At 57.2% G+C, this 18973-nt stretch overlaps 1 protein-coding gene and 1 long non-coding RNA gene across 3 annotated transcripts; one reads left to right on the forward strand and one right to left on the reverse strand.

The window, feature by feature from the left end:
* Positions 1–1941: 1941 nt before the first annotated feature.
* LOC123479134 (uncharacterized) lies at positions 1942–8107 on the reverse strand. Its single transcript, XR_006654661.2, has 3 exons — positions 8032–8107; positions 3738–7312; positions 1942–2413 (listed from the first exon to the last, which is right to left on the reverse strand). It is a non-coding gene; the product is annotated as an uncharacterized lncRNA (long non-coding RNA).
* A 52-nt stretch (positions 8108–8159) lies between these two features.
* TINAGL1 (tubulointerstitial nephritis antigen like 1) lies at positions 8160–18266 on the forward strand. 2 transcript variants are annotated; one of them, XM_024554494.4, is made up of 12 exons: positions 8160–8265; positions 8791–9104; positions 10004–10067; positions 14078–14170; positions 14384–14498; positions 15577–15700; positions 15786–15936; positions 16039–16228; positions 16337–16382; positions 16652–16775; positions 17572–17617; positions 17729–18266. In XM_024554494.4, the coding sequence occupies exons 2-12, from the start codon at positions 8798–8800 to the stop codon at positions 17867–17869; spliced, it is 1401 nt and encodes a 466-aa protein (XP_024410262.1). In that variant the 5' UTR covers positions 8160–8265; positions 8791–8797; the 3' UTR covers positions 17870–18266. The 2 variants fall into 2 exon arrangements, with proteins under 2 accessions (XP_024410262.1, XP_024410263.1); XM_024554495.4 differs by lacking the exon at positions 8791–9104 and having other exon boundaries at positions 8183–8265.
* The last annotated feature ends 707 nt before the right edge of the window (positions 18267–18973 follow it).

Raw genomic sequence — 18973 nt, forward strand, 5'->3', positions numbered from 1 at the left:
GCCTCAGTTTTCCCGTCTGTAAAAATGGAGATGACAGCTCCGAGGGTGGTTGGAGGATGAGATCATTCACATCAACTGACCAGCCCATAGAGGGTGCCGCGCCCGAGCAGATGCTGGGAGGCCTTGGTGCTGGTCGGGATGCAGGGGAGTGCGTTCCGTGGAGAGGGTGTTCATGAAGCACAGGTGGATGGACGAGTACTGATAGGTCCCTGTACCTCCCACCCACCGGCTGTGCGACTGGGGCCCAATGCCTCCCTCTCTCTGTCTCTGCATTTTCCCTTGCAAATGACAGGCTTAGACTGAATGAACGCTATCTGATTTCTAAATCTTATAGCCACTGGCGACAGGGAAAGGCTCCCTCCCCTGTCAGATAAGGGTTAGTGAGGCGCAGCAGAGTGGGGACTTGTTCAGGATTACGTGGCTTGTTGGAGGCAGCGCCAGGACTGGTGCTCACTCCCACCCAGGCCCTTGACCTGAGAACCCCTTTCTGCCTAAGCACATCCGTGTCCGTGCAGCCATGTGGTGACCAGGGGAGCCTCTCCTCTGGGCCTCTCCTTATCTTCCCAGCTTCTGATTGCTACTGTGGAAGGGCTGCTGCCCACCCAGCCTTGAGTTTAGAGGAGTGAGTTCCCCCAGGGCCTCCCCAGCAGCGGTCCCCACCAGCAGGAGACACGGGGTGATACGAATGCAGTGTGTGTGTCTCTTGGAGACAGCGTCTCTGGAGGTGGGGTAGAGCGACTGGGGCTGGGGAATTCCTATGAGTTGGGGCACCTGTGACCCCTGGAATGTGGTGCCCGATGACAGCCTCTGACTTTGGTCTCTCACCTGAAACTGCCAGGCTCCCAAGGCTATCCCTTACCTCATCCTGCTGCTCAGCAGCTACTGGCCTTGGGGCGGTCACTTCCCCTTCCTGGGCGGGCAGGAGCGGCCTTGGGTTCTGCCAGCCTTCTAGATCCCATGGACTCTGATACTGCCCTTCTTGCCTCTGGGTTTCATGATATTCCTCGGCGTCCTGGAGCAAGATATCAACTCCCTTGTCCATTTAGTGGGAAGGCAGTTCCTGGTACCGAGCCTTGACTTGACATAAGAAATTTGAGTGTTCCTTGCAGCGGATGTTGACTGTGTGGCTGGCAGGGAAAACGGACATGGTCTGTCTCAGGTGTGGGCTTACTGCCCAGGCCCTCTGCCTGGACGTCACTGCTCCCTCCTCGGAGCTTCAAGGGATGATCGTTACTCTCCAGGCCGATGTGCACAGAGACCAGAGAGACCCCTGGAGCGTGCAAGCCTGAACAGGCTCCGGAACTGTCCCAAGCCTGTTTGACTGATTTCATCTGCTTTTCCTATGGGTTGACCCATGAGGTTTGAGAGGGTTTATCTTCACCTTCAGTCAGTTTTAACTGGTATGACTCACTTTGTGTCGGTTCCAGCACTTTTGCATCTACTTGCCTATCCTGAGCTCATCTGTGGCTGTTTCGGTTTGGGGCCGTTTAATGGTAGCGGAGCACTGCTGGTCCCCGGTGCTTTATGTACATTAATTCACGCAATCCTCCCAACCACCCCGCAGGGAGGGAGTGTTATTAGGGTCCCCATTTCACACATGAGGAAACTGAGGCACAGAGAGCTGAAGAAGCTTGCCCCAGTTTTCACAGTTAGATGAAGCCAGGGTTTGAACCTACTTCATCTGTCTACTGAGTCTGTGCCCTTAACCTCGATACCATTCCCTCATCACTGCGGGTGAGTGTTTGGACCCCGGGGACAGGAGTAGATTTGTCCGAGCCAGTTTGTTCTGCTTTTTCCAGCATGAGCCACTTTGTGCCGGCTCAGTCTGCATATGGCCTCAAGTTCGGCACAATTCAACGGACCCCCAGATTCCAGGCCTGTGTGTCCTGGATTTCCCTTCCTAGGGCTGCTGTAACAAACCTCCACAGACTCGACTACTTTAAAACAACAGAAATTTACTTTCTCACAGTTCTGGAGGCCAGAAGTTCAAAATCAAGGTGTCTGCACAGGGTCGTTCTGCCCCTGGAGGCCCAAGGGGAGAATCCGCTTCTTGCCCCTTCCAGCTCCTGGTGGCCCCGGGTGTTCCTTGGCTTATGGGCGCATCACTCCAGTCTCTGTACCCATGGTCACTTGGCCCCCTCCTCTCCTGTGTCCCCTGTGTGTCTCTTGTAAGGACACTTGTCAATGGATCTGGGGCCCACCCAGAGATCCATAGTTTCATCTGCAAGGACTCTGTCCAAACAAGGCAGCATTCACAGGTTCCAGGGATTAGGACATGAACGGAACTTTCTCGGGGGTGTCACAACCACTGAAGTCACATCACAGCATTTCTCCCTGAGGATCCAGCTCTTAAAAGCGGCTCTTTCTATTGCACTGGGATTCACCCCACTACTGGGGACTTGTCACTTTCTGCCTAGGGATTAAAAGGTAAAAGTGTAAAACATGCTCGAAGCCATGGAAGAGCTTCCTGCACTTTTCAAGACCCACTTATTAATACCTGTGGCTGGGAAATATCGGGACTTCCTGGAAATGTCAAGTGAGGTGTGGAAATGTTTCTGTAAACAGTCCCTGGAAGATAGTACCCACCCTCTAAGATGTTTGCTGGTGATAACACCAAGCTTACAATTCCTGGGGGCATTTTCTTTAATAAAAGTAGCACTAAATTGAAGGAGGGCAGATAATTAAGGGATGGGGGTGGGGAGCCATAAACCCCCAAAATCCCCACATTCCTAACCTGGGGTTGAAAGAGACTAGCAATTGAGATACAGATGGAGATGGAGGAAGGGCGGCATTGTTCAGCGGGCAGACTGTGCAAGGAAGCAGCCCTCAGGGGCCCTTTGTGTTCATTCAACTGGCCCCCAAGCACCCATGAAACACAAACATTACAGAAAAGGGAAAGCCGTGTTTCTCTTTCTACACTTCCCCAGTGGTACGGACAGCTGGGGACCACAGGTGCCGCTGGGTGTGAGTCGCTTGAGTCCTGACAGTTTCAGTCCCTGCAGAGGTGCGTTCCAGGCTTGGGCTCCAGGTCCTGTGCTGCCCCTAACAGCTGTGTGACCTTGGGCAAGCCAGTGAACAAACTGGCAGACAAGAGTCATCACACACTCCTAGCGACTTCAAATGGTCATCCACGCTGCTAGAAATCCCACTGTTTCTCGACTGGCCTTGATTGTGAAAAGGGTTTCACACCTAATCCTTTTTTTTTTTTAAGACTTTATTTATTTTTAGAGAGAGGGGAAGGAAGAGAGAAGGAGAAGATGAGAAACATCAGTGTACAAGAGAAACATCGATCGGTTGCCTCTCTCACTCTTCCAACCAGGGACCTGGCATGCAACCCACGTAGGTGGCCTGACGGGAATTGAGCAGGCGACCTCTTGGTTTGTAGAACAACGCTCAGTCCTCAGAGACACACCAGTCAGGGCCACACCTAATCCTCGATCCTCTCTCCCCTCTTCTTTCCCCGGCTCGCTGTATCTCACCGTCTCACTTCTATTGACGGCTAGCTCTGTCTTCCTGTGCCCTGGACAGCCTTCCCTCTTACTTTATCGAGGGCTTTGTTCCCGGGTAGCCTCCTCTCCATCTCATCGGTCCTCCCCTCCTACAGGTCACTGTCATCAGCACAGAGACCCAGTTTTTTATCTTCTATATGTGGACAAAACGCTCTCTTGACCCCTCTATTCCCAGCCAACGCCCCATTTCTCAGCTTCCCTCTGAAGTGGAACTTTCTAAAAAGTTACCTATGGTTGTTCTCTCCAACTTATTCGCTCCCATTTGCTGGTCCAGCCATTTCAATCCAGCCTCCATACTCGCTCTTCTAGGCTCTCATCAAGATCGCTCCGGTGTCCTTGTTGCCAAATCTACCGGACCCTCCTCTGCCCTCAGCTTACTCCAACTTTGGACAATGTTCCACAACGGTCAGCACTCCCTCCTTCCTGGACTGCTTTCTTCTACTGGCTCCCGACGGCTCTCTCGCCTGGCTTTCCTTCTTCCTCCCGGCCGTTCCTGCTCAGTCCACTGTAACATCCTCCCCTCTGTCCAGCTTCTAGTTCGGGATCCTCTGCAGGCTCAGGCTGTGGGGTACGTGGTACTCGGTACTCAGTACTGCACGGTCCAAGCAGACCCCCAGCCTGCTCAGATTCCAGGGAGGGAAACAGTTCTGCCTCTCAGTAGGAGGAGCAGAGAATTTCCACCCACCAGGCTGGATATCCGAAGCCCTCCTTCATTGCTCCTCTCTCTCACCTACTGCATCTGATCCTTCAACAAGTACTGTCTTTTTCTGATACAAGTACTGTCTTTTTCTAAAAAGAATTTTATTTATTTATTTTTAGAGAGCGGGGAAGGGAGGGAGAAAGAGAGGGATAGAAACATCAATGTGTGGTTGCCTCTCTCGCACCCCATACTGAGGACCTGGACCTCAACCCAGGCGTGTGTCCTGACCAGGAATCAAACCGGTGACCCTACGGTTCGCAGGCTGGCACTTAATCCACTGAGCCACACCAGCCAGGGCAACAAGCGCTGTCTTGAAGAGGCCCACTTCTCTTGATTTCTGCAGCCACCAGCCTCATTCAAGCCTCAGTGTCTCTCATCTGGGTTGCACCAGTGCCTCCTACCCGGCCTCTCTGAATCCATTTTGCCTTGTAGTCTACAGAGCAGCCGGAGTGGGCTTTTGCACCTGTGAGGTTCCTCAGCCGCCAGAAGACAACTCACGCTCCCTACCATCATACTGCCGGAGGTCCTGCCTGCGGCGCCCTCGCCCACTGCCCAGCCTCTTCTTGCTCCTCTGCCCCCCTTCACACTGCAGCCACACTGGGTTTTCTTCTGCTTCTCAAACAGACCAACTTGTGCCCGGCCTCAGGGCTACTGCTGATCTGGCCTCCAGGGCCACCCTGCCCTGGGCTCGAGCAGTGGCTGCCTCCTTCTCATCCTGCAGGTCTCCACTCAGATGTCGTCTCCTCTCTGGGACCTCCGTGAGCACCTCATTGCTCCAGGTCCCTGTGCCATGTGCAGGTCCTCACAGCGCTGCACTTTGTGGGATGACTTATCAGTACCTTTGTTTGCTCATCTGTCTGTCTGTCTTCCCGTTCAGCTGCAGACTTCCCGACAGCAGGAGCTGTGTCCGCCTGGCCTGACCCTGCTCACAACACCTAGCGCAGAATCTGGCACATAGTAAAGGCTCGACAGACCCTTGTCAAACAAATGAGAAAATCAGGGAAGCACACATCGCTCTGCACAAAGCGCTTTCATGTGGCCCCTGATCTTAGCTCCCACAGGCTCCCGCACCATCCGCAGAGCAGCAGCCTGCCTCTTGAGGCCCTGCATGGAGGAGCACTTTCCATAAGGCAACCAACCCGACAGGCCCCTGGAACCCTACACATCCCAGCGTGGTCTCACACCCACGACGTTAGGCCTGGCTTGGATCTCACACTTAGTCCCAGGTACCACTGCTCCAAGTTCTGGACACGTCCAGCTCACCACTGTGGGACATGAGGGACTCCCAGCCTGTACTGGGATGCCATTTGTGACTCAAACAGCTGAGTCTCCAGGCCTCAAGTGGTGGGCCCTCGGCCACAGACCTGGGTGGAGCCGGGCACAATGGGTCTTTTTCTTCCTAGGAGGCCCTGCTCAGCTTCCAGAGAATGGCCCATTCTGAGCCCTGGAGCAGCTGTTGTGGGGAAGGGGGAGAGCTGGATCCTGGAGAGAGGAGGAGGCCGGGCTCTGGCTCTGCTGTGTGACCTTAGGCATGTCACTGCCCCTTTTTAATGTCACTCCCCTTTGTGGAAAGAAAAGAGCATGAACAAACCCCAAGGGAGCTCGTAGGTACAGACGGGAAAGCACTTCTCAGAGAGGGGCAGTGTCAGCCCAGAGTTGCAAGTGAGGTGGGGCAGAGGCCAGCCTGAGGCAGAGGGATCATGGGGTCAGCCCTGCCATGTCTCCCACCTGTCGCTCTGCCTTGCACAAGGGTAAGACGAGAATGAGTCACCAGGAAGGAGGAGGCCATGGAAAAGGAAAGTGGGTTCCAGTCCCCCTCCCAGAGCCCTGCCCTTTTCCTCTCCTCTTTGGCCAAGCAACCCAGTGAGTCACGAGATTCCGCTGGGTTCAGTGCCAAACTCAAGGCTAGAAGGGACCCCCTCCCCCACAAGCCACGCTCTTGACTCTGCTATCTTCCCCCTGCTCTGTGTTCCTGCCTCCTAGGCACAGACAGACAAGCGAGGACAGCCAGACAGCCAAAATCCCCAAACAGACAGATACCTAGTAAACAGGCAAGCACAGACAGGGACACTCACTCGGCAGTACGCATGGACATACCCACCAACGAGCACACAAATACAGGTAAACAGCACTGAAGGACGGACAGACAGACAGGCCCGTGGCCAACACCGAAGCAATGTCCAGGCAGACACACAGGCACGTAGCAGACAAACAGACGCAGGCAGACACACTCAAGCAGAAACACCCCCAGAACACAGTACATGGACACACACACGCACCCAACACAGACTCAGATGGGTGGCCCACAGAGGGTGATCTGAGGCAAAGGACAGGCCAGATGTCCCTGTGCCAGCCCTCAGCCCCAGAACCCAACAGAAACTGATCCATGAAAGTGGGGACCCTGGGTGCCAGTTCTTCTGAGGGCAGCCTCCCTCAGAAGGAGGCTGGGGGCGGGGAGGCACCTGCCCTGAGGATTTGACATTTGCCAATACTGAGAGGCCCACCGTGCGGTAACATGAATGAGATTAGACATGAAAAGGGACTTCCCAACATGGAGGGTGTTGAGGCCTGCAGTGGGGGACTAGAGGGGACTAGAGGGAAAGGAGCAGAGTGGTGGCAGGTAGGAAGCCTGCATTCTGGCTGTGTGACCTCAGACACAGCTGATCTTTTGAGCCTGTTTCCCATCTAGGCTTTGTCCCAGGTCCCTGCAGGGAGCAGACGGGCCAGCTCCTCATGTGTCAGTGCCAATGCTGGGGCCCCAGGGCACTACTCCCCCATCCTCCACCCTTTCCCCTACTAGGGCAGGGTCCCTTTGGTGACTCACTGCTCAGTCCCCTGGCAGGGGGTAACCCAGGCACAGATGCTTGTTTGTCCTGGTCCCTCCCCTCCCCCAGGAGCTGGCCAGCTGAGGATGCCCCTAGGCTGGGCAAGGAGGGAGGGGAGGTCAGAGAGAGGGCAAAGGGAATCCCCAGGCATGATGCTGGGTCCCCCCTCCGCACCCCTAGAGGCGGCTTTGAGGCCCAGGCCCCAGGAGCAGGAGATCTGTGCAGGTGTAATATCTTTCATCCCTTCTGCTGTTGGAGTCCTCTGGCCTGAACCCAACCTGTTGGAAGAGAGGGGATTGCGAAATGAGGAGGTAAAAGGTGATGGCAAGCCTGGCGGGACAGAAGCCCCATTGTTTGGGGCCCAGGACAGCCTGGGCAAAGGAAGGGCTATGCCCTGGGCAGGAAGGGGGACTCTGCCGGGGGAGGGGGGCAGCAGCTGGCGGGACTCCTGCCATTGGGCCGTGGAGGAGGACAGGTGCCAAGCAGGATGCCCTCAGGATTAACAGACAGACGGGGCAGAGCCTGGCGAGATGCCTCAGCAGAGCCAAAGAGGGTTGTAGGGCAGGGAGGCAACCCCTGTAGCACGGCCCCCCACCCCTACCCCCGCCTTCGGGGCGGTGAGCTGTTCAAGGAATCTGCAGGTTCGGGATTCCAATCATTCCTAGGAACCTGGCTTGGGGCAGCCCCAAGCCCGGGGGCACCGTGAGAGGGGTGTGTGCACAGCTGTTCTTATTCCCGAGGCTTCAGAAGGGGACTCGGAGGTGTCTGCCGCCGGCACCCTCCCCACGGTTTCCCAAACTTACGTCCAAAACTTGGAGCTCCGCCGCCCCCTATCTCCCCTTCTCCGCGCCCGCCCCTGAGCCCCTGAGCCCCACGGTGACGCCCACAGGGAAGTCCTTACCGGTGTCAGGCCACATTCCTCTCTCTTTGGGTCAGAATTCCGCCCCCTAAGGAAACAGCTTCCACCGGAGACCCAGAGAGAAAATCACTCACTCACCTTGCCCTTCACAAGTCCCAGCTTCGGAGCTACCGGGCTACCCCAGGTGCGGGAGCCGGGCTCCGCCCTCCTGCCGCTGGGCGGGGCGGCACCGCGGGTGGGGCGGTACAAAAAAGCGATCCCGCCCCGCGCTCCTCACTTGACTTTGAGTGTCCGGCGCGGTCACAGGAGTCGGTCACAGGAGTCCGGAGGCGGCGCGTGGGGCAGCCTGGGCCAGCCCACACCCCTCATCAGGTAGGGACGCTCCACTGCTCAGAAGGGAGAGGGTGTAGTAGACAGAAGGCAGAGAGAGGACGAGGGGTCAGGCAGGGGGACGGGACAGATGGCAGAGCCGGTGTGCGGAGTGGTCGGAGGGACGCAGAGAAGAACAGAAGAGAGGGGGACCCACATCAGGGATGGAGGCTGAAGCAGGAGCAGAGGGACCCAGGACAGGAGAGACCTCTGGTCCCAACTATGGGTGTTGGGGAGGGGTACCAAAAATACCACAGTTCCCACCTCCTGTCCTTGGGGTTCCCCAGGCAAGTCAGGGAGGGGCTTCCTTTCTTGCCCAGTCCCCTCCCCTCTATAAGCCAAGGCACACAAACTGTGGCTCTGCTGCCCATGGCCGGCCTAGGGACATAAGAATCAGCGTGTCTGATCTTGCTACACCCCCTCAGACTTGCAGTAGCAGGAAGCTGGGATATCCGTGCCTGGGGTGCCAGGGAGGCTCTGCTGCCCATCGCCTTGGTCCCCTGACCTCTGCCCTCCCTGGGGCCCAAGAGGCACCATGTGGAGGTGTCCACAGGGGCTGCTGCTGTTGCTGCTGCTGGCTGAGTCAGCACTGGGAGTCCAGCGGGGCCGTGGGCGCCGGGAGCTAGCACCGGCTCTGCACCTGCGGGGCATCCGGGATGCGGGAGGCCGGTACTGCCAAGAGCAGGACCTGTGCTGCCGAGGCCGCGCTGACCACTGCGCCCTGCCCTACCTGGGCTCCACCTGTTACTGTGACCTCTTCTGCAACCGAACCATCTCCGACTGCTGCCCAGACTTCTGGGACTTCTGCCTTGGCGTGCCACCCCCTTTCCCCCCCATCCAAGGTGGGCACCGGATGTCCAGGGGTGGGTTGGTTTTTCAGCCCCAAAGTCAGCAAGGTTCAGGAGCAAGGCCAGTGCATTGACATTTCCAGGGGAGGTTTTGTAGAATGTGGGAAAGAGACCCTGCCTCGCTCTTCTGCACCTCCAGGAAGTCCCCACTCTGGTCTAGCTTGAATCTCTGCAGCAAGACTGAAAGAGAAGATCCTTGATCAGTGGGATTTTAAGCTGGCCCAGGAGGAGGGCAGCTTTCTGCCCTTCCTCCCAGTCCTGTTTCCATATTCCGGAGATGGAAGGTGCTGGCCCCGCCCGCTGACTCAGCCTCAGGCTGATAAAGTGCACAGGGGTTGGTCAGGGTCACCCGAGCCATTCCTCTGCCTTTGCCCAGGGTTCTCAGCCCCTGCGATGGCTGGTAACGCCTGGGAGGTAGGCCAGATCTGTTCCTGCCTTCAGCCCTTGCCACCTTCCTTTCCCATGCACTTGTCCAATAGGAGAAGACTTGAATTTCTTACCCCAATTTCCTGGGATTGTGGGTGAGAGGTTGCATACCTGGGTTATCATCCCAGAGTGCTGTATTAATTTAGTGGAGTCTCTTGCCTTCTCTGGGCCTCAGATTCCCCATGCACCCCCACCCCTCTTCTCATCGCCAAGCTCCAACTCATTTAAATGCAAAGGATCCAGGCAGTGCTGTGGCTGGCAGCAAGCGAAGCAAGAAGGCTCTAAGCTGGAGTCAGTGATGAACTTCCTGAGAAGCAGGTGGCATGTGACACCTGCAGGAGGTGTCTTAAGTTATAGTTTGACTTTAGTGTCAGTGAGGGCTGGGATGTGTGCGTGCGTGTTTCTGGACAGCTGACCTTTGAGGACTTCGCCACCTCAGCCCCGTCTCTTCTCTTGCCTCCCACCAGGATGCATGCACGAGGGTCGAGTCTATCCGGTCCTGGGAACCTACTGGGACAACTGCAACCGCTGGTGAGTGTTTGGGGCTGGGGGAAGGCGTGCCTTGTGGGGTCTGTGGCTGCCAGACTTGGTTCTAACCCTGTCCCTGCCACTCACATGCTGGGAGCAAGTCCTTTCCCTTCTCTGAGCCTCAGTTTCCTCATGTGACACATGGGGCTTTTCACATTATGTCAGCTTATGTAAACGACATTCTAACAACATTCCCCAAGGGTGACCAACCATGGACACCAGACTCCAGGTGCGGCCCTGAGCTGGGAGTCATTCCTGGCCCCTCCTGGCGTGGGCTGGGCTACTGCCCCTCCCGACCTTTCTCCCTGTCACCAGAGTCCGAGAAGGGGGCGCCAGGAAGGAAACCTCTGACTGTAGCATCCGCTGCACTGGACCGGATGAGGGTCAGGGATGGCTGAGCGGGAGGTCAGCCAGCCTGTACCGGGGCCTTCCCTGGAATGTGGCCCCTTTCCCTCCTTTACCCCCACCATTCTGGACAGGAGGATGAAGGGGTCAGACGTGCCCCCTACTTTAATCAGAGGCTTGAGGTGGGAAGGGGAGAAGGATTGGGTAGGGAGCCTTGAATGACTTAATGGAAATAATGGGGACCCTGTGACTTAGAGGAGAAGGCACTGCACCCACTTCACCCCCTGCCCTCTGTTTGGGAGGCCCCAGGGAGAAGGAGAGATTTTGGAATGCATTACACGTAAGTGTTTCCATTGCCTCACTGGTGTGAGGGGTGCTGGGTGAGAGAGAGAGTGTGTGTGTGTGTGTGTGTGTGTGTGTGTGCGCGCGCGCGCGCGCGCGTGCGTGTTCAGTGCCTGCGTGCTCCTGCCAGTCCTGATAGGATGCCTCTGGACACCAAGGGGTTAACACTCTCTCCACACCTGTCCCTGGGGCCTGGCCACCCCAACCCCCTCTGGAATACTGGGACCTGCTGTCACCAGTACAGTCTAGACCTGGTTGAGCAGGCCTGGGGGCAAAGAGGAGGGGGCAGGAGGAATGATCAGCTTACTACCTGCCCCCCAGGCCAGCTCCGGCCAGCTGTGTTCCCTGTGCGTGGCACCTGAGGATATGAGGCAGCCCCTGGGGGCCTCCAGGCAGTGAGCCCTGCAGGGATGAAGGATGCTTCCAGAGACTCTGAGGGAAAAGAAAACCAGGGGAGCCTCCCTCCCCTGCGGTCTCCTCTGGCCCTCCCTGAAAGTGCCCGCCCACTCCTGGGACTGGAGAGTCCAGCCATACTGGGTCTTGTTTCCTCTTGAGGCTCCTTAAAAGGCAACATTGGAGGCGGGAGCCTGGGGCGGGCTTCGAAGAGGCAATTTAGCATCCTGTAATAGAGTTATGAGCTTGTAAAAGCGTCGAAGAATTCATAGAATTCAACTGTTCAGTGGATACCTATTTTTTTTAAAGATTTTATTTATTTTTAGAGAGGGGGAAGGGAGGGAGAACGGGAGAGAAACATCACTGTGTGGTTGCCTCTCATGTGCCCCCTACTGGGGACCTGACCCACAACACAGGCAAGTGCCCTGATTGGGAATAGAACCTGTGACCCTTCAGTTCACAGGCTGGCACTCAATCCACTGAGTCATACCAGCCAGGGCAATTTTTAAAAAAGATTTTATTTGTTTATTTTTAGAGAGAGGGGATGGGGAGGAGAAAGAGAGGAAGAGAAACATTAATGCAAGAGAGAAACATTGATCGGTTGCCTCTCGTAGGCAACATGGGACTGAACCCATAACCCAGGCATATACCCTGACCGGGAATTGAACCAGCAACATTTTGCTTCGTGAAATGACACCCAACCAATGAGCCGCACTGGTCAGGGCACACCTATCTTTTAAAGACCTACTACGTGCAGCCAGAATGCACGACAGGTCCTTGTCCTTTGCACTGGAGTTTCCAGTCTAGTGGTGAAGAACCAGACACACAAACAAACGTTATCACTTTGAACTCTTACAGGTGTGATGGGAAAGCAGGGACTAGGAGGGAATCCTAGTTTAGAGTGGGGTGGGGGCGAGGGAAGGCCACGCAGGAAAGGACATTTTTGTTGGTACAGAAAGAGGAGAGGCGCAGGAGGGAACGTGGGAGGGAGGCCGGCCCCAGCTCCCTGCAGCTGGGGCTGTGAGATGGGGAGAGGCCGCGGGGGGCGCAGGGTGCCGGCCACTTCCCATGGTTCTCGTTAGCTGTGGCAAGGATATTGTATCTTGTTGCAAGTGTTGTGGGAAGCCACTTAAGAGGGCTCACAATCTGGTTTTTGTTCTTCGGAGATCTCTTTGGCTTCAGAAAGCGGGGTGGGGGGGTCATAGAAAGGCAGGGAGCCTGGTTAGGAAGCCATTGCCATCATCCAGCCGGGAGGCGTGGAAGGACCACAGTACTCGGTGGCAGTGGAGGGGTGACGAGGTCTCAGAGCCTTTCCTGGTGTGACTTCCTGGACTTGCTGATTGAGGAGGCCTGGGGATGGGGGTGGGGCTGACCCCACAGACTGCACAGAGTTCTGGCTGAAACACCTGTGGGTAGGGGCCGTATCTGAGTTGAGAGTGTTAGGCGAGGAGCAGGTTTGGGGAAAGCCTGCTTGGCCATTTGAAGCTTGAGATGACTTTCACCTGCCTGGAGGAGCGGTCAGGGGCCAGCTGGGCCCGAGTCTGAAACTCCAAGGGGGCGGGGCCTGGGTTCCTGTCAGGAGAACAATAATGGCCGATAACAATTCTGGAGCGCTTCAGACGGGCCCAGCCTTGCACTAAGTGCTTTGCGAGCCTGCCACTGCATCCCTGAAAGGTGGTACTATTACTGTCCTCATTTTACAGCCAGTAGTTTAAATAACTCACCTGAGGCCACGTACCTAGTCAGCGAGGACTGGGACCCGGACTCGAATTTCAGAACCCATGCTCTCAGTCACTTTGCCGTACTGCCTCGTCCGTTCATTCAACACAAATTTATTGGATGTCCACTCTGTGCTAGGCTCTGCTTCGTAGGCACTGGAATATCAAATAATACCTGCCCTCAAGGACTTTAGAGCCTACGAGGAAACAGGTGTAAGCAATATAAATATCTAACTACGCCGCATGTGTGACAGCGAGGGCATGCTGAGGGGAAAATAAAACAGGGAAGTGGACCAGGAAGAGTAGAGCATGTTGAATTGTAAGAGAGGGAGGCCTCCCTGAGGTGCCGTTTGAATGAAAACTCGGAAGAAGTGAGTGAGCCATGGGATGTTGAAGGAAGAGCGGCTCAGAGGCCCTGGGGCAGGGGCACAGCTGGGTGAACAGTCGGAGGGCCAGACGGCCGGGGCCTCAAGAACCAGTGCTAAGGGGAAGCGGTCACAGAGGGGCCAGGAGGACAGATCGTGTAGGGCTTTGCTGGCACCGTAGGGACTTTGGCTCTTATTCTGTGAGGTGCAGCCAGTGGAGGGTTCTGGGCAGAGGAATGACATGATATAATTTGGTTGAACAGGATCGCTGGCAGCTGTGTTCAAAATACACGGGAGGGAGGTGCAGGGCAGAGGTGGGGAGAGGAGTGAGGAGACTATAGCATAATCCAGGTGAAGGTGCTTGGACCACAGCATCTGCAGGAAAGAGCGAGACATGGTTTGGGTTGTGGATGGGTTTTTAAGGCACAGTCGACAGGATTTGTCAATGAATTGGATCAGCAAATGAGATCCAATTTTGGCCTGAGCTCCAGGAAAGATGGAGTGGCCATTTTCTGGGGACTGTGGGCGGAGCAGGCATGGGAGTGGGGGAGACCAGGAACTCCACTTGAGATGTGCTAAGTTTAACCTGTTGTTAGACACACCATGGTAATGCTGAGTATCAGCACCATTCTTGAATCTGCACTTTAGGGAGAGATCCAGGTGGATATAAACTTGAGAAATGTGAACTTGAAGTTAACATTTAAAACCACCAGGCTGGATGGGATCATCTAAGGGTTTTGCCAAGGGCACTGGTACAGAACCTCAGGCTGCTGCTGACCGCCGAGGCCTCCTCTTCCCTCAGAGGCTGCCCAGCAGCCCCTCACATCTTCCTTCCCTGCTGTCCCCCCAGCACCTGTGAGGAGAAAGGGCAGTGGGAGTGTGATCAGCAGCCATGCCTGGTGGACCGGGACATGATCGACGCCATCAACCAGGGCAACTACGGGTGAGAGGCCTTGGAAACGCGCCGGTGGGCCCGCGGGCACATGTGCGCACAACACACACACATCCTGCCCATGATGCATGTGCTGCCAGGCACACCCACGCTCAGACCTCGTTTGTGTGTGCACTTCGCCCATGTGCATCTCCCCACCCACAGGCATGGACCTCCAGGATCCCCAGCCTTAGCAGGCCTGTCGCTTCCACCCCTCTCCTGCAGGTGGCGGGCTGGGAACCACAGCGCGTTCTGGGGCATGACGCTGGATGAGGGCATCCGCTACCGCCTGGGCACCATCCGTCCATCTTCCTCCGTCGCCAGCATGAATGAGATTCACGTAAGTCCAGTCTTGCCCACAACCCTGCCATCTCATGGCCTAGGATCCCGGGGATCCTGGCACCTGGCGCCCTATTCATCTGAGGGCCTGGCCATAGCCCTCTCCAACAGTGTGTGAGGCTGCACCGGTCACTTTCCTTCTCTGGGCCCTCAGCTCTTGCCTGTAGTGAGAGGTGCCGCACTGGAAAACGCACTGAGTGCTGTGCCTCCAGCCCGAGCCCTTTCTTGGCCTCCCCAGACTGGAAAAAATGCTGTTGGTCCCAGCTGGGTCAGGACCCAGGGGGCCAGGAGGTCACCTTGGTATTTTGGGAAGGGAAAAACACACACTTCCCCAGCTCTGGCCAGAGAGCAGCAATTCTCGGAAACAGCTCGGAGGAACCCCAAGGGAAGAGGGGGCTTCTCTCTTCCCACTAGTGGAACCCCTTCGGGGGAGAAATGGGAACCAGACCTGGAACTGTCGAAGGGTTACTTTAGCAGGATAGGGCCGGGGCTCATGCTGGAGGCTCCATCTCTCAGAGGTGGGCAGGGAGGAGGCAGGGGCTGGTCGGAGTGGCCCTCCCTGAAGAGGGACTTCAGCTCAAGGCTGCCCACGTCCTTACTCCCTGGGGCCTCTGCTATTCGCCTCCTGCTGTTTGCCTTGGCAGCCTGCCAGGTCACGGGACCTGACTGCTTCTTCCCTCCCCTGCCCTTTACGGCCTGAAGCCCAAGGTCCTGGTGGGAAAGAGGATGCAACAGATTGGAAGGTGCAGAAGAACATGGCAGGGGCTGAGGATGAGAAGCAGGGTGACTCTGGCCTGGCCACTTCCCTGTTCCTGGCCTCAGCTGTCTCATCTGTAAAACAGGACTGGTCTCTCTGCACCTGACACTAGGGAGGCACTAGCGGTGCTGGGTCTTCCACTCGAGCCCATGCTGAGGTTGCTGGAACCCTTCCACAGCGAGAGGGCCCAAGGTCAAACTGCAGAAGGCCCTGGACTCTTTCTCGGTGCCTTCAGTTCTTGCCCATAACAAGAGACCCTGGAGAAGGCCCTGGGGGAGGCCGGGCAGAAGCAGGAGGCGGACTGAGTGGTTTTGCCTTGCAGACAGTGCTGGGCCCAGGGGAGGTGCTGCCCACAGCCTTTGAGGCCTCTGAGAAGTGGCCCAATCTAATACACGAGCCTCTAGACCAGGGCAACTGTGCAGGCTCCTGGGCCTTCTCCACAGCAGGTACATTCAAGGGCAGGGGCTGGCTCGGTGGGGAGGGAGGGCCAAGTTTAGAGCTCTGACGGCACCTTCTGCTTCCTTCCGCCAGCCGTAGCATCTGATCGTGTCTCAATCCATTCTCTGGGGCACATGACACCTGTCCTGTCGCCCCAGAACCTGCTGTCTTGTGACAAGCGCAACCAGCAGGGCTGCCAAGGTGGGCATCTCGACAGCGCCTGGTGGTTCCTACGACGTCGAGGGTGAGCAGCAGCAGGGGTGCGGGCAGGAGAGAGGGCACGGGGCCAGGGCCTTAGGAAAGGCCAAGCTCACTCGGCCCTCGCGCCCTCCTGCTGCCCCTCCAGGGTGGTGTCTGACCACTGCTACCCGTTCTCGGGCCAGGGGCGAACCGAGACTGGCCCTGCGCCCCGCTGCATGATGCACAGCCGGGCCATGGGGCGGGGCAAGCGCCAGGCCACTGCCCGCTGCCCCAATCACCAAGTCCATGCCAATGACATCTACCAGGTCACTCCAGCCTACCGCCTTGGCTCCAGTGTAAGTCTGCACGTGGGTGAGGGGGCAGAGGAAGAGAGCTGGAGGCCCGGCCAAAGGCTGGAGCCTCACTCCTAATGGACACTCTCTTCCCCACCTCCCACCCTCCAGGAGAAGGAGATCATGAAGGAGCTGATGGAGAATGGCCCTGTCCAAGGTAAGTACCCCTCACCCTGTTCCAGGACTCCAGAAGCTTGTGCCTGCTTAAGGCTGGGCACAGCAGCAGCACACGTGGTCTGTGCGATATAAGCAGCAAGTCCATGGAGGCCGGGAGTGGAGGGACCAGAACCCCTCCCCACGGGCAGCTCTGGAGGGGAACTTAGATTCTTGGTAGGAGAGGCCCTGGAGCCGGAGCATGAATCTCCACTAGGGCTTCGGCGCCACTGCTAATGGGCTGAGCTGGCCCTATTTGACCTCCGTCCACAGCCCTCATGGAAGTGCACGAGGACTTCTTCCTGTACCAGAACGGCATCTACAGCCACACGCCAGTGAGCCTGGGGAGGCCAGAGCGATACCGCCGGCATGGGACACATTCTGTCAAGATCACAGGGTGAGGGGCTTTGGGGGGCGGAGGGGTGGGGACAGCCGGCTTACACGGGGGGCTCTGAGCCTGCCTTGAATCCAGACCATCTCCCTGTAAAGCGCCATTTTGAAGAGAAGGAAACTGAGACTCAAAGAGAGGAGGGACTTACCCTAGTCACACCAAGAGTTGGGTGCCTTTTAAGGCTTTTGAGGGACTGCTCCTGCCTTACACGCAGAGACAAAATAACTCCAACGACACACAGACGAGGGTCTAGGAGTTGCCGACCTCTCCCCATCTTGGCACCTGTTCTCAACTCTGCCTGACACAGCACCTCACTCCCCAGCCTTTGGTTTCCCACCCGAGATGTTAGAGTCACTGATTTCAGGTGTCAGACCAATGAAATGCTCTTTGCAGTGGGAGTTTGGGGCCTCTAAGTTACCCACATTCTCCCAGTCTCTTCGTTCTGGTTCCTGGCACCCATTCCTCCTTGGCTCCCTAAGTGAGGAAGGAGGGCAGCCAGAAGCATGAGTCTCCAGAGAAATGGTCCAGAATGGGGGTCCCTGGAGGCCAGAGGTCCACATTCCCCCTTTCTGCTCACCCTTCAATGATCCCTTCCAGTGCCTTTCCCCGCACTGGGTGTGGGTACACCGACTGAGAGATGTGGAGACTGAGGGAGGTGCACACGGGGACAGAGACCTGCCCAAGTCCTAAGGGTGTACCCCAGTGACGAAAGGCAACTGGGCCGGGCAGGGAAGGCCTGGGGGTGGAGCCCCCGCAAGCAGGTGGGATCAGCGCCCTTGCCCTGCCTGGTTCTGGCCCGCAGGTGGGGAGAGGAGTCACTTCCTGATGGGAGGACGCTCAAATACTGGGTGAGTCTCTGCGCTGCGGGCCCTGTGGCAGCTGTCCCCCCTACCCCAACCCCTTCCCTGCTTCTCCATGCCCCTGCTCTCACCCCTGCTCATGCTCTGCCTCGTCCCCAGACCGCAGCCAACTCCTGGGGCCCAGCCTGGGGCGAGAGGGGCCACTTCCGCATTGTGAGAGGAGCCAACGAGTGTGACATCGAGAGCTTCGTGCTGGGTGTCTGGGGCCGCGTGGGCATGGAGGACATGGGTCACCACTGAGGCTGTGGCACCATGCCAGGCCAGCTGGCAGAAGAGCCCCCTGGGGTGGTGCCCCCTGCCCCCTCTGCCTGCCCAATCATGTGCTCCGGACACAGGCAGGCGCCAGGGGCCTAATCCTCAGGAGGGTTTCGCTGACACAGCGCCCAGCCTGGGAGCCGAGGGCAGGCAAGGTTGGTGGAGCCCCCAGACCTCCCAGTGGGTACGGGACAGAGCCTGGCCTGGGAGAAACCAGCCTGCGGACCCCAGGCCCCCCGCACCCCCACGCAAGACCACTGAAGCCAGGACACCCCCAAGTCTCCAGCCCCACTACCCACCCCACCCCTATACTCTTATTCTCCAAAGATATTTATTTTTCTTTCCACTGTTTTAAAATAAAAATAAAGTATTGATAACTCTAGTAACTTGGAACCTTCTGGGAGCAGAGAGCCAGGCCAGAGTTGGGGTGGTTTATGTTTAGGAAGCAGAAAGGACACTGAGGTCTTGCTGGTTGGCGGGGGTGGGTGGACTAGACACCTTAGCCTCCATTCAGTCCTAGTTGTCAGTGGTCCTGGGCACTGACCCACTTGGAGGCAGAGCAGGGATGGCATGACCTTTGGCTCCCTGAGAGACATGAACCCGTGGGAACCACCTTTCAGACGCTGAGTCAGCACCGCCTGAGAAGGGAGGGCAACCCACCAATCAGCAGAACTGGCGCCAGTGCCCAGCAGGCGGGGGGTGCAGCCCTGCAGAAGCTGAGCCTCTGTCTCTGCAGATCAGCCTCTCCCAGCCACCCAGGCGAGGGGGCCCTTCTCCTTCCCCTGCCCCTTCCCCTGGGCTCAGCGGAGACACCTCTCCAAGCCTTCTCCCGACACCACCTTCCCAGGCTCCCAGTGCCAGAAAAATCAGCCTCAGTCTCAGCCTGGCTTTCAAGGCCGCCAGGACCCGCCTGGCCAGCATCCTCAGCAGCAACTTTACCCTGTGCCCAGGCAACTCCCGAGTCCTCACTGCTCCCAAGGTGTCCAGTGCACATGCAGACCAGTGGGCATTTGCACATGCTATTCCCCCAGTCCAGACACCTTCCATTCTACCCACCCTTTCCCCTGGGCCACTCCCAAGTCAAAGCCA

This window comes from Desmodus rotundus, chromosome 3 (assembly GCF_022682495.2).
Source record: "Desmodus rotundus isolate HL8 chromosome 3, HLdesRot8A.1, whole genome shotgun sequence".
NCBI lineage: Eukaryota > Metazoa > Chordata > Mammalia > Chiroptera > Phyllostomidae > Desmodus > Desmodus rotundus.

Excerpts from the sequence above, each read along its gene's own strand:
- TINAGL1 (XM_024554494.4), top strand. The coding sequence starts at position 8,798 with ATGTGGAGGTGTCCACAGGGGCTGCTGCTGTTGCTGCTGCTGGCTGAG. Across the intron at positions 14,499-15,576 it reads CCAGCATGAATGAGATTCAC|ACAGTGCTGGGCCCAGGGGA; the intron begins GTAAGTCCAGTC and ends TTTGCCTTGCAG. Across the intron at positions 17,618-17,728 it reads GGAGGACGCTCAAATACTGG|ACCGCAGCCAACTCCTGGGG; the intron begins GTGAGTCTCTGC and ends CCTCGTCCCCAG.